This window comes from Phoxinus phoxinus (genome assembly GCF_949152265.1).
Source record: "Phoxinus phoxinus genome assembly, chromosome: 15".
Taxonomy (NCBI): Eukaryota; Metazoa; Chordata; class Actinopteri; order Cypriniformes; family Leuciscidae; genus Phoxinus; species Phoxinus phoxinus.
The window spans coordinates 5,383,247-5,397,025 of record NC_136890.1 but is presented as its reverse complement, the minus strand read 5'-3'; the positions used below and the strand labels follow the sequence as shown (position 1 = coordinate 5,397,025).

The window sequence follows — 13,779 nt, the reverse complement described above, 5'->3', positions numbered from 1 at the left end:
TATGATATTTAAAGATGGAAAAAAGTAACTTTTCCCTCATTAAAAAGTTTTAGCCCCAAAGAACTGAATAGTACTTAAGGAAAACGTTAACTTACATAAGATTACAGTCATATCATATTTTTTACATGGAGCGGGTCGCCTCATGGGATCATACATTTTGAGATCAGCTGAATATTAATCGGTACAGGACACTTTCGTTAATGAAATAAACATCATAGCTGACTGCAAACACTGACACAACCGTATCGGTAACTCAAAATATGTGTGTGATGCTGCATTCACATAACTAGGTGTCAGTATAAGCCTAATACATATTGGCCAACACAATGTATGTGAACAAAAATAATAATGAGCGCACCGAAGCGGTCATTGGCTGTATCTGATCACAAGCCTGTCCCAAAAAAACTAAAAAACAATGGAAGTACGCCACAAACCCGCGACTGGCATTTCCACATCAGGCTAAAATATAATAAAAATGTCAGCTGAACCAATCACGTATTAGCCATCAAAATGGCAGATTTCAAAATACATTCTGAGATAAATGGGAATGACAACATATACGAAGCATTTATAATTTAACATAATTATTTTCAGAAGATTCAAAATTCAGATTAAGCATTTTTTAACTGATCGTATCGGCTATCCTAAGCCTTTATTTTCCGTCAACGGTCACGCAGGTGTCGTGTAGAAGGTGACGATAAGCACCTTCAAGTAGGTTTGACACAATGTTGCCAAGTCCGTGGTTTTCCCGCAGAATTGGGCTACTTACGTTTTTTTTAATAATCTTTTTTTCCGCGTGTTGATTTCCACCACCGTACGTACGATTCCAGCTCTCCAGCCACCACCACCGCCCACCCCCACCCACCCAAAACACCCCCCAGATGAACAAATTCAGTGGAGAATTCGGCCTCCCGATGGAGAAATGTTTGGGCTACTTTGACTGGCCATTGGGTTACTTTTGTAGCACAGACCTGGCAACCGTGATTAGCAAACTGCCAATAAAAGGAAAAGAAGAAGCTCAAATGTGTGTGACTCGTTAAAACCAGTGATGTTTGTTGTATCGTGCCACACACACACACACACACACACACACACACACACACACACACACACACGCTTCTATGTTAAGCATGTTTGATGGGTACTTTTGTGTCACTCAAAAGTAATTAATTTACACGTTGCTATGGGTTGCATCTTGCTTCGGACTGACAGATTGGCATTCTGGCACCGCAATCTTCATGCTTTCTAACCATATCCATATATTTTTTTATATCTCTGCTTATTGTACATATAAAATGCAAGAAGTTTATGTCAGTAGTCCCACATTCATAATTGACCAGTCTATTTAAAAGCTCTACCATTGTAGCAGATGTTTGCATCTACCACTGTCTTATAAATAATGTAGGCCTATACATATAATTACTGTAACAATTGTTATGCTGGAATTACTCTGTACTGATAGATGCCATTTATTAATTTATTTTCATCTGAGCCCCTACCGCTGTATACATTAAAGTTATTAAAATCAATCCAATGTACTTGAAGTGTGCACTAAGCACTAGGAAAATACAAGTATCGGATCAGGGCTTGGTATTGGCAGACACTCAATATTAAATGACTCGGATCGGGGGCACAGAAATCTTGATCCGGAAACATTGTTCTTTATCAACGAAATCTCACCTTCTCCTGATTGAACGCATCCATTCTCTTCATGGCTGTATCCAGAGCGTTCATGGATTCAAGGAAAGCCTGATCCTGCTCACACAACGGATTACCCAACAAGTCCCCTGAGATCTTCACTCCTGCTTTAGACATGGCTGGAAAACAAACAAAACCAGTTAGCATTTATCCGAAAAACAAAGGAATGGCCACAACAGCAGAAAAAAAAATGTCTGAACAGTCCATTTTCCCCCCTATCAGCGGGACTTCATGTCATCTACAAACAGAATAATGATTTAAAAAGATCAGCAGTCACTATCTGCAAAGGTGGCAAGTACTTAAGAGTGCTAAGTGGTTTTAAACATATGACAAAATGGGACTCTTGTTTATTTGTACCCTAAACCATGAATAACATAATATAAAACAATGATGATGTTGAAACTATTACTGCCGTGGGTTTGCAGAAATGCTATAGCCTATTATTATATCATAATAATATCATTGATATGTCATATCAATATGAATGTGTATCATAGCTCTCAAATATAAACTGGAAGACATCCATATTCATCATACAGGGACCGAAATGAAGAAACTTTCACCTTCTTTCTTGACTTTGCCCCAATTATCTAAAGTAAATCAAGTCTTTCCTGTGTTTGGGCTGTGGGGTGTCGAGGGCTGGATGTTTTATCTGGCTTCCTGCCTCGTGTGCGTCTGATCTGGATTGACGCTGACGTGCTCATCTGATCAGCATTCTGATTTTAAGCAGCTCTGGCAAAGAAGGCGACGGACTGTAATTGGCGCTGGCACTATTGAGGCATCACTACACGATCAGAGCTCTTTAGTGAATATTCATCATCTCCGTCAACTCTCTAACGACCCCTTCCAACCTGCACGGCACAAAGTTGTGGAGCGGCGCTGGAAATCTTTGTTCTTTTTGTTCAGTTTTGCCTGGCATCTTACAGATTCAAAATATTTCTGACCTGCCGATACGCACGGGAAGCATTTCAATATACTTTTGTTAACTTATAGACAAAAGGTCCATGTCTGTTGATACGTAACATGCACATACACCGCTGATGTGCCTCCATGTGGTGAAGGACTGATGGAGCAAGTGCAACTGAGCCATGTATGTGTGGCACGTTACTCACTGTAACTCAGAAGATATTAATGATGTTTTATATTTTGAGCTGATTATAGAACACATATTGATATCATTTGTCATTAATCTCCTAGCAACAATGTGCACATTTTCATGCGAGTTTCTTGTTTTTGAAATGACTAGAAGTGTGTGATCCTCAGTCATTAAGTGTATGATGTCCAGTTTCTCCAGAAGATAATCTACTGTACATAGACAAACGTGGGTTTTCTTTTTACTCTGCAGTGTTTAAAATCAAACTGAACAATGTTTAATACCTGCACAAATAAAAATAATACAATGTCTCAATCTGGGTTTATTGAATCCAAGACATCCCTTTAAAGGACAAGTTAGGTATTTTACACTTAAAGGAACACTCCGACTTTTTGGGACTTTAGCCTATTCACCTTATCCCCCAGAGTTAGATAAGTCCATACATACCTTTTTCATCTCCGTGCGTGCTATAGTCTGTTTGACGCACCCCCCGCTAGCCTAGCTTAGCACAAAGACTGGATGTAAATGGTTGCAGCTAGCATACTAATCCAAATAAGTGACAAAATAACGCAAACATTTTCCTATTTACATGTTGTGATTTGTATAGTCACAGAGTGTACAAAAAACAAAGTCACATGAGACACAGACATATTTTAACCATATAAATACTGGGAACTATATTCTCTGAAGGCGAAGCACTGCTACTTGGGCGGAGTGATAACCGCAGCACCTGAGACGCGCCGTTGTTTCTTCTGTCAACAAAACCAACGGCGCGTCTCAGGTGCTGCGGTTATCACTCCGCTCAAGTAGCAGTGCTTCGCCTTCAGTTCAGAGAATATAGTTCCCAGTATTTATATGGTTAAAATATGTCTGTGTCTCATGTGACTTTGTTTTTTGTACACTCTGTGACTATACAAATCACAACATGTAAATAGGAAAATGTTTGCGTTATTTTGTCACTTATTTGGATTAGTATGCTAGCTGCAACCATTTACATCCAGTCTTTGTGCTAAGCTAGGCTAGCGGGGGGTGCGTCAAACTGACTTATAGCACGCACGGAGATGAAAAAGGTATGTATGGACTTATCTAACTCTGGGGGATAAGGTGAATAGGCTAAAGTCCCAAAAAGTCGGAGTGTTCCTTTAAAGCCCTGTTTACAGATCGTATCTGATGAAATAGAACGGTTAAGATAAAAATTTGGACACATGCTCCTGTCCCGAGAATTTTAGGTTTATTTCGCTTTTGTGGACCTATTTTGCCAAACACGTCACACCCGTGATTCTTCCGTTGAGAGCTTGAACAATAGACACTCCAGCCCAGTTGGTGGCGATAATGCACCTTTGCCAATTGCAAGCAAACCCCTGGCATTTCATTGAATACACAGAAGAAGCAGAAGAAGAAGCGGCGGAGCCTCACACAGCACATTCAATACAAGTCAATGGAGTTGGACAAAAACTACGATAAAACCTGTCGGAAAGCATCTTTTTCAGCGATTTTTTTTGGGACCGTATCAGTGAACACCCCTGACCACTCGGTGAGTTTCACGTCTTTGTAAACGAAAGTTTAATGTGTTTTTAGGAAGGAATGTTCCAGTGCACATAGACAACCATTGTGGAGGTGGGGGGAAAGCGAAATAAACCTAAAATTCTCGGGACAGGAGCATGTGTCCAAATTTTAATCTTAACCGTTCTATTTCATCAGATACGATCTGTAAACAGGGCTTTAAGTGTAAAATACCGAACTTACCCTTTAATAATGCTATCAGTGACCTAAAGTGTAATACTCAGCTCCGTAATACATCTTTTAAAAAAATTAATTCAATTTTACTGAATTCTACAAATATCTGTAAATATCAGAGCAGAAAATACAAAAGTGAAATAGATGACGGTTCAGTGCAATCTAGTGTTGATGCAAGCTTATATTGACTTTAAAATTGTACACAATGGTAAGATATCCTTTCTTTATGACCAGTAAAAGCAATTATATCAGAGTGGAGAGGAGTTATATTTAGACAAGTCAACATTAGCAAACAGGGAATCATCACAATCACAAACCTAAATCAGCCTCTGTGCTTTTCTTCATGTCTTTATGCAGCTTCTTTGTCTGTTCTTCCAACCTAAAACAAAAGGGGGAGGAGGGCTTATCAATAAAATTAAGATTAAGAACATTAATATTTTTTCCAGTTTTTTTCTTCCATTTTTAAGAAAATTCAGCAAGAACACACTGGTCAAAAATGGCAAAATCCAAAATTCTTGTGGGGGTATTTTTTGGTCCCCATGAGGAAAACCACTTATAAATCATAATAAATTATAAAATGTAAAGATGCATAAAGTTCTCTGTGATGGGTAGGTTTAGTGGTTGGGTTAGTGTAAGGGAAGATAATATACAGACTCAGAGTACAGAATAAAAATCATTTATGTTCATGGAAAGCCCCCATAAAACATGAAAACAATGTGTGTGTGTGTAGATATTTATATTCACACACATATATATATATATATAAACACATTATGTCGTATATGCATATATTTTACATATGTACACACACAAACAATTATACATACATGCACACACACACAGGGCAGGGCATTGCTTTGTAGTAGCTAAGGTGTTCTGGCGGTGGCCAGAGTATAAGAAAGCCCACCGTCAAGTCGCAGTGATTTTCTAGTTTAAGATGTTCACATCCCTTCTTCAACATAAGCCTATAGGGCTTTATAAAGCAAATAAGCAGCACATCTCTCCTTGACAAAAAGCACAAATAAGGTATTTTAGGAATCATTTAGGTGTATCTGCAGAAGAAATAATCACCACTATCTGCTGAAAAACCTTCGCAGTGAACCATTTCTATTCTTGTCTGTGATCTGATCATACTACAGTATTTATTGCTCATATCATACTTAAATCATAGATAAAACAACCGGATCTATTTTAATCCACTCATCTGTGAGTATCCATTCATGTTTCTGTAAAACAGTAACATTTCCTGAGAGGCAGAAGAGATCATTCACAGGGTCTTTCACAGTGTTGATCCATTCACACCCGCTGGGGGTGTTAACAACTGCAATTACCGCACTATTGCATCCGACTCGCGCTCGCATGAGTGTGTGTTTGCGGCTGTGATGGGGGAGCTGTTCATTATAATCAATTAGATGGAAAATTAGACACGGACTGGGGGACTCCCCTGAGGCACCTCACACTGCACTTATTACAGCAATTAAGCAAACCGGAGGACGGGGGAAACGTTTCTGAAATTGGAAAAAAAAATGTTTTGTTTTTTTGGCTCTACAAAGAAAATGAAGGTGGACAAAAAATGTTGGGAAAATGTATCACCTTTATATCAGGATGCTGAAGAAAAAAAACACGAAAAAAAAACAATTGAAGAGATAAAGAGGAGGAGGTGGCGGGAATCATGGTTAACTGGCAAGAAATGAAAAGAAAGACTCTTAACAAGACGAGATAAAGGGGCCATTACGGTAGGTGCTAATAGAGTAGCATTGGCCCAGCTGCTCCAGGCGGCTGTCATGCGAACACGCTAGCAGCACGCCTCCTTCTAACATGTGAATGGCATTTAGAGTTAGCGCAGGTTACAAGCCAACACATTAGCACCAAACCCCCACATTCTGACGAATGAATACGGGGGGTAGACGGAGGAGAAACGATAATGCAACGACGACATGCAAGTCCTATTGGCACAAAGTGTCAATTTTCATGCCAAAATGTGCGGCGACAAGTTAATAAAGAAGGTGAGCCCCTCATTTTACTAGAGTAAAGGATATTATTAGGCTCAAACCATTAGGTTTTTAACCTAAAAATAAAAACTCTGTCGTTGTTTACTCAGCATCATGTCGTTCTAAACCAATAAGACTTTCGTTCATTTTCGAAAGACAAATCAACATTTTTAATGAACCCTGAGTTTTTTGCCCATCAATTGAAAGTCCATCTACCCCAAATTTGTCAAATTAATCCATATGAATCCATATGAACACATAAAACGGCTTTGGAAATTGTAGAAAATAGTATTAGGGACTGCTTTAATGCATTCGGAGGCCCGTTTCACAGTTTTTTTATTGTATTGTATTAGGGTAAGGTTTTAGCTATAATTACCATATGTATTTGATTGTGTTTATGTTTCACTACTAGCTGTTATTTCCTACTTCATGAGATTTGAAATCAATATAACTTAGCCTTATTTCATACATAAAACATGAAATAATCTCTGGGAAGTGCACCCCCCAAAAAGAGGACCACAAAAGAGTTTCATGAAGACAACGGGCATCCCGTTCTCTGGGTGTGTTTGGTTGCGTAATGTGAGGTATTCTGATAGCAATCAAACCAAAGGAGCGGCCCTCTCAGACAAGAGTTCAGGCCCCTACATGTCCGTGCCCACACCACAAGTGCTTGTGTATAAGTGATGTATGGTTTGTAACTCTTTGTACTGACTGAGACTCCACCTACACAAACGAAACTAAGGCGACATGGTTAGGTGAGGCGCTAGTCAGCACATACATCTCTACAGACGACCTCCGACCTGATTCAACAAGAAAAGGGATATGATAAGCATGCAAAACAAAGCTGTGAAAAAAAGTTTGCTCCATAAAACCACTCAATTGCTCCATACTGGGGTGAATATCACAAAAATATGTCCAGATCTCTTTGCCCCCCCATTAATTTATATAATTAATTATAGATATAGACATTATTTTCATTTGAATGAAACACTCAGATTACTATAATGTTTCAGACATTTTCAATTTCTTCAGTTTTCAATGAAAAACTTAAATTCTTTATTGTAATTTTTTATGGATATTAATGTTCCAAAAAAAAAAAAAGGAAAAACGTTATGTTGTTTATTTATTTATTATTTAATAAATAGCCTACTTTATACTTTTTATTTGTAGTTTTATTGTTGTTGTCGTTTTATTTAGGGAAAAAAATAGGCTTCAATTTCTTTATTAAAAATATTTTTCTTTTTTAATTTTGGGATGAAAAATTGAGAGGTTTGGTGAGATTTCCCCCTTCACATTTATCAGAATTTATGGATTACATGGTCTATACAGTCTGGCCAGTAAAGTCACTGTACATACAGGTCTATGCATGAAAATACATATGGATTAAGGCTCGAGGCACTTTCGTCAGCCTCTCATTTAGAGCGCTGAGAACGCTGTAAGCATACTTGCATTGTGTCATATACAGGAATCACTTATCTTCTGTCATGATTGGGGAGAAACAAATAATTCATTGGGTCTCGTCACCAATGTAACAATCCTTTGGAAAACCTAGACTGGCGCCAAGGTTTTGATCAAATCAAAAGGTTTCAGATCCAATGTCGATCTATTTTTAAATGTAAGTTCTTGTTGGAAAAACATATATTTGAGTGCTTGCTGCGCTCTAGCTAATGATACTCTGAAACATTCAAAGCTCTGTGGGCAACAGAACACATCGAATAAAAATAAAAACAAAAACAAAAACAACATCGGACATGTCAACTTACTTTTGGAGCTTCTCATATTCCCGCTCAAAGTCCCTTTCAACCTGTGGAGAACATGTAGAGAGATATGAGAGTGGAACGAGAAGAATGGATAAATAGATCTCTTTAAAGAAGTGTGTGGGCAAACTAGTGCTCTAGTTTTATACAAGCTCTATTGGGTGTGTAATCACAAAAACAGGATCTACATGGCTGCAGAACCTAAAAGTAAGACAACAGAATAAAGCCAATAGATATAATGCAAGAAGAAAAGGGTGAGTTGGATATCAGTTTGGGACCTTTTAGCCATTAGGCGAGATCTCTGAAGAACGCCAACGAGATCAAATAAAAGAAAAAAGATTAAGAAAACAGAACAAGCTAAATCTTTCATTTGGAAATCAGCAGTTTCAGGAGGTCCTGTAATTATTGCAGTGCCCTTCTGTTGCCACATTAGTTAGTGTCCATGCCACCCTACCGCTGTGTGTAGGGGGTTAATGATGCCATAATTGCAGCAGTAGGGGTTCCTGTCCTGTGGTTCGGTGGGCAAAGTCTGTAAATAAACAATATTTGGCAAGGCAGGCAGTCGGTACCCCGTTTAGAGCCGCGTGTCCGGCCTGTGGCCTGCCCACTCATGGGTGACCATGGAAGTGTGGTGTAACAGGAAAGGAGGCGAGTTAGGGAATGAGGTGATGAGGGGAAAAAATAAAAATGATGTTGATTGACCTCTCAAAAATGAGGAAGAGATCAGGACGCCCACTTACGGACACACAAGTGTACGGTGTCCACAACAGAGAGGCTCTTATGAACTCACAGTTGATCTATTCAAACAATGACTCAAACTCTAACCACAGCGCTGGAGTCAAATGGACTAGAAAACTAGACCTCTACATTTGCGGAAGAAAATGTGAGTGGGACGTGCCTGAGAAAACTGGTCGTCGCGATGATACAGTGTTGCAGGGTGTTGGCATACTGGCCCAAGTCAAAAGATCACACCCCATAGGGCTGCACGATATTGGGGAAAAACTGACATTGCAATATTTTGTTTTTCTGCGATATATAGAATTGCGATGTGAAAATTTCACCAGATTTAAGAAAATAATTAATCATTCTAGAATGATTGGTGTGATTTTGTACATCTGCATAAAAATAATAAACAAATTACAAGCATAGATAAATACAATAGAAAAAAGTCACTATTTTATTTGTAAGTAATTCATGACAGTATTCAGATACAGAAATTGTTCATTTTTGTTGTATTATTAAAATAAATGACAGACAGCAGTGGGAATTTTAGGCTGCTGTCACTTTAAGAGCTGATGTGTGTGTTTATGAGGATACTATCCGAGATGGGCATTTTGACACCATTTTGCGTGCATGTGTCCATTCAAGCACAAAAAGAGAAAGAGAACATAATTCAGTGTTTGGATGAGGTGCGTGGCTCTGTGTGTGTGCACAGAAAATAGAGCACGGGTTCCCAATTGACTTATTTTCCATGTCCTTCTTGCACTCAAATGGTTTAAAATCATTAAAATTATTAAAACTCTAAAACCAGGATTTAAAAAAATTATAAACTTTAGCTCTATAATGGTTAAACTTTGCATTTGACCCCCTGAATCACGTGCATTTTGAACCGTGGGGCCTGGTTCCTACAGATCACACATACTTGACATCGCACATGGCCATCTCTGATGTGCACATCGCAATATCGATGCTAAAACCTTATATCGTGCAGTCCTACCAGTCTCCATGATATTCTGGTCTCTAGATATAGCAAACACTATAAAGTGCAACAGTCCAGAAGCAAAAAAAAAGAGGAATGAATAAGGAAAAATACTTCCAGAACCAAGGATAGGAGTGTAAAAAAAAAAAAAAAAAAAAAAAAACACAGTTGCATTCTATCCACCTGTGCAGAAAACATGTAGTAAAAGGTAAACCTATTCGAGCTACAAATCTGTTTTTATTATTAAAACAATACATTAAAATAATGTGATAGGAATACCAGTTTACATATAAAAAGCTCTTTTGTAGAGCTAATAATTAACTGCAAACAGTTGATACCCGAAGCATTGCACATTAATACAAGTTACTAATGGTCTGCTCTTGTGTTCATTTTTTTTAAAAGGTCCCCTAATATACGTTCTACTGACTATAATAATGACCTAACGTGTCAATTTATTCTACTAACCCTAACCTAATAGTCCACTAATACTTAATGAGTTAGTTGACATGTTGCTGCAAAGTTACTTGAATGACTAAAGTGGACCATCAAAACAAAAGTTTAACCTATGACACTAAAACAATTCAAAAACAAAATGGAATAAAGTTTTAATATAAATTAATAGCAAAATATAGAAGGTAAATATTGTGTAAAATAAATATTAATATTGTGTTTGAGAGTCCTGTTTGAAACGAGTCATTATTTTTGCGATTCCATTTTGTGGCACAAAAAAAAAAAAATCACAGAAAACAGAAAACATGGGAAAAAGAACAGGAAAATCCTGAGGATTTCTTACCGTTTTTGAAACAATCTGTTTCCTTGGCTGTCCGATTTTGAATGGCATCCTAGGAAAACAGAAATGCGTAATTATAAGGTAGGTTACAGTTAAACTCACCTTAAGAATAAAGAAAACATTTGATTTTTAATTTTATTTAGGCTAAAATTTATAATATTCAATTCCATCATAGTTCCACTCAGTCCATTTTTACATTTCAAAGAAGGCTGATTTTGGTGACTAAAAACAACAAAACCCCCATGGTGGTCATAAGGTCAAAGTATTTCATAGACAATTTTGAGGTTCACTATGAAAACCCCAAAGGCAAATCAAACCTTCTCATATATGGGCCACATAACTCCATCTCAGAAGCCATCAAAGGCGGATGTGCGTAATTAGAAGTGGCTGTCGCCGCTGCCACAAGTCTTCCTGTGGTCTGCCTTATTACTACATGTGCACATCTTACACACATGCACTTCCCTGACCTCTGCTACTGCAGACGGACATTCACTCCGAGCCAGTGCAGACTCAGGTGTTCAGGACACACACACACACACACACACACACACACACACACACACACACACACACACACACACACACACACACACACACACACACACACACACACACACACAGATAAACGCAGAGTTTATCCTCAGAAATGGCTCCAGTTCCATTGTGACTCTACTATCGGTATTTATAATAACCAAATGTTCTGAATTCCTTTAAACTTTAAGTTAATTTAAGTTTCATAAGTCTTCAGAATAACAGAAACCATGATACCAGTTCTCTTTTCATTTCGGGCTGATGAAAAATAAAGATTTGTTGAGAACCACAACCAATTCCGTCAGTCCTCAGACCGATTCAAACATGCGGGTTCAAGACTGATTTCTTGACTCATTTAAAAGCATCAGCTCATAACACTCATTAATTCATAACTCAGACTACTCTGGTTGTGCTTCATATTTGTGTTTCTCTGCAACTAGGGAGACCAAAGCATTTGCAAGAAATATCGTCTTTATTATTTTGGGGTGTCCAATCTTACTCTCTCATCAATTTAAATTCTGCAAGAATAATGGCCACTGGCCAGACAAATTGATTTTGCCGTGGTACAGCAGATTTTAACATTTAGTCCACATTAGGGGAATAAATCAAACTTTCATGAACCGTTACTGACAATGAATCTCATACAAATATTTTGCGTACAGTACAGCTGCATAGATCATATTCACAACCTCAATTCAAACACCCATGCCATTTTATTCCTAAATGACAACAATTCGGCTATGTCTAATTAATCTGTGACAAGAAACAGCAGAACATTCAAATCGAATTCACCTTTTGAAAATAACATGATGCTTTAAATAAAGATTGTATCAATTACATTATCACACCAGTAGATGGCAACAAGTGACTTAAAAAAATTTATGTCAATGAATAATTCATTCTGATTCATCCAGTAAAGAAACAAGGGAAGTCTTTATGAGCGAGTCATTGAATCATTCATTCAGACTAATAAAAAATAAAAAGAAATAAAAATGAATTAAAGGAGAGGCTAACTTTGAAAGCATGAGATCCCACCCTCCTTTCACAACCCTCAATGCGAGTAAATTTCACTCTGGGTGACTAAAGAATGTCTATTATTAGCCATTGGCTAATACATTCTTAGAATAATTTTACTAGCCAGTATTTTAATACTAATTACTATTATCTTTTTTTTTTTTTTTTTTTTACAGAAACACTAAATCACCAACAATATCTTAAGCACCACCACCAGTCCTCATTCATGCATAATTATCACATTTTAGTTCTAATTACTAAAGTTCTATCATTAAATAATGTGTGATTATCATAATATAATGCTTGATTGACTGATTTTAAGAGTGTACATTTAGATATTTCATTAAAGATAAGCTAAATTGGTGGAATGTATATGGATATATAAATAAGAGTAGGCATATATCAGTCTGGTGAGTAACCAAAAAAAGTGTCTGCTTCCTGGGAAATGTTAGGAAGATTGTTCCAAAGTTTTGGTGCTAAATAGGAAAAGGATCTACCGCTAACACGACACCGTGTTAACAGAAAACCCTTAACGTGCTCTGGCCGCCCATCCGCACAAAAAGTGTCTGGTGTCGAGAACGCACTCCCTGAAATAGGTTCGAAGGTGCAAACGATTATCCGTTTTTTCTGCGCAAAATTCAAAAACGATACTCGCGAAAACGCAGACGGCACACACATGCACATCGCGTGTTCGGTCGATAGGTGTGCGCGTTTGAATATACATATAATTCAGAAATTGTCACGTCTGCGTAGCCACGCAAACCGGAATTATCCCGACAACGTTTTATCTGTATAGATCCCTTCACAGGGGAGAGACTAGTTGACACTTCAGGACTGCGTTGTCGTCGTGTCCTGGCGCTGTTCCTTCATCAGATCCGGATACGGCCTGGATCCGGCGGACAGCGGTAAACCTCGGGATAGACTAATATTAGCGTAGACGCCATCCTTCTCATGATGTACCAAGTATGCAGCCTAACATTGAGTTATAGAAGTCTATAATGTGTTATGTGTATGCTAGGCAGAAGAGATGTGTTTTTAGTCTAGATTTGAACTGACAGAGTGTGTCTGCTTCCCGGACAATGTTAGGAAGACTGTTCCAAAGTTTTGGTGCTAAATAGGAAAAGGATCTACCGCCTGCAGTCGATTTTTATATTCTAGGTATTATTAACTGGCCGGAATTTTGAGATCGCAGTAGACGTGAAGGACTATAATGCGTTAAGAGCTCGCTCAAGTACTGCGGAGCTAAACCATTTAGTGCTTTGAAAGTAATCAGCAATATTTTTAAAAGTATACGTTGTTTAATAGGCAGCCAATGCAGAGTTGACAGAACGGGGATAATATGGTCATACTTCCTGGTTCTGGTAAGAACTCGAGCTGCTGCGTTTTGGACCAGCTGTAGTTTGTTTATTAAGCGTGCAGGGCAACCACCCAGTAGAGCATTACAATAATCTAGCCTTGATGTCATGAAC

General features: G+C 38.1%; 1 protein-coding gene across 1 annotated transcript in view; it reads right to left on the bottom strand.

The window, feature by feature from the left end:
- Positions 1 to 13,779, bottom strand: part of bin3 (bridging integrator 3) — a 57,716-nt gene that overhangs the window by 30,772 nt on the left and 13,165 nt on the right. Inside the window, 4 exon segments of the mRNA XM_079638428.1 lie at positions 1,681 to 1,817; positions 4,846 to 4,907; positions 8,283 to 8,323; positions 10,769 to 10,817. Coding sequence (XP_079494554.1) covers positions 1,681 to 1,817; positions 4,846 to 4,907; positions 8,283 to 8,323; positions 10,769 to 10,817 — 289 coding nt within the window.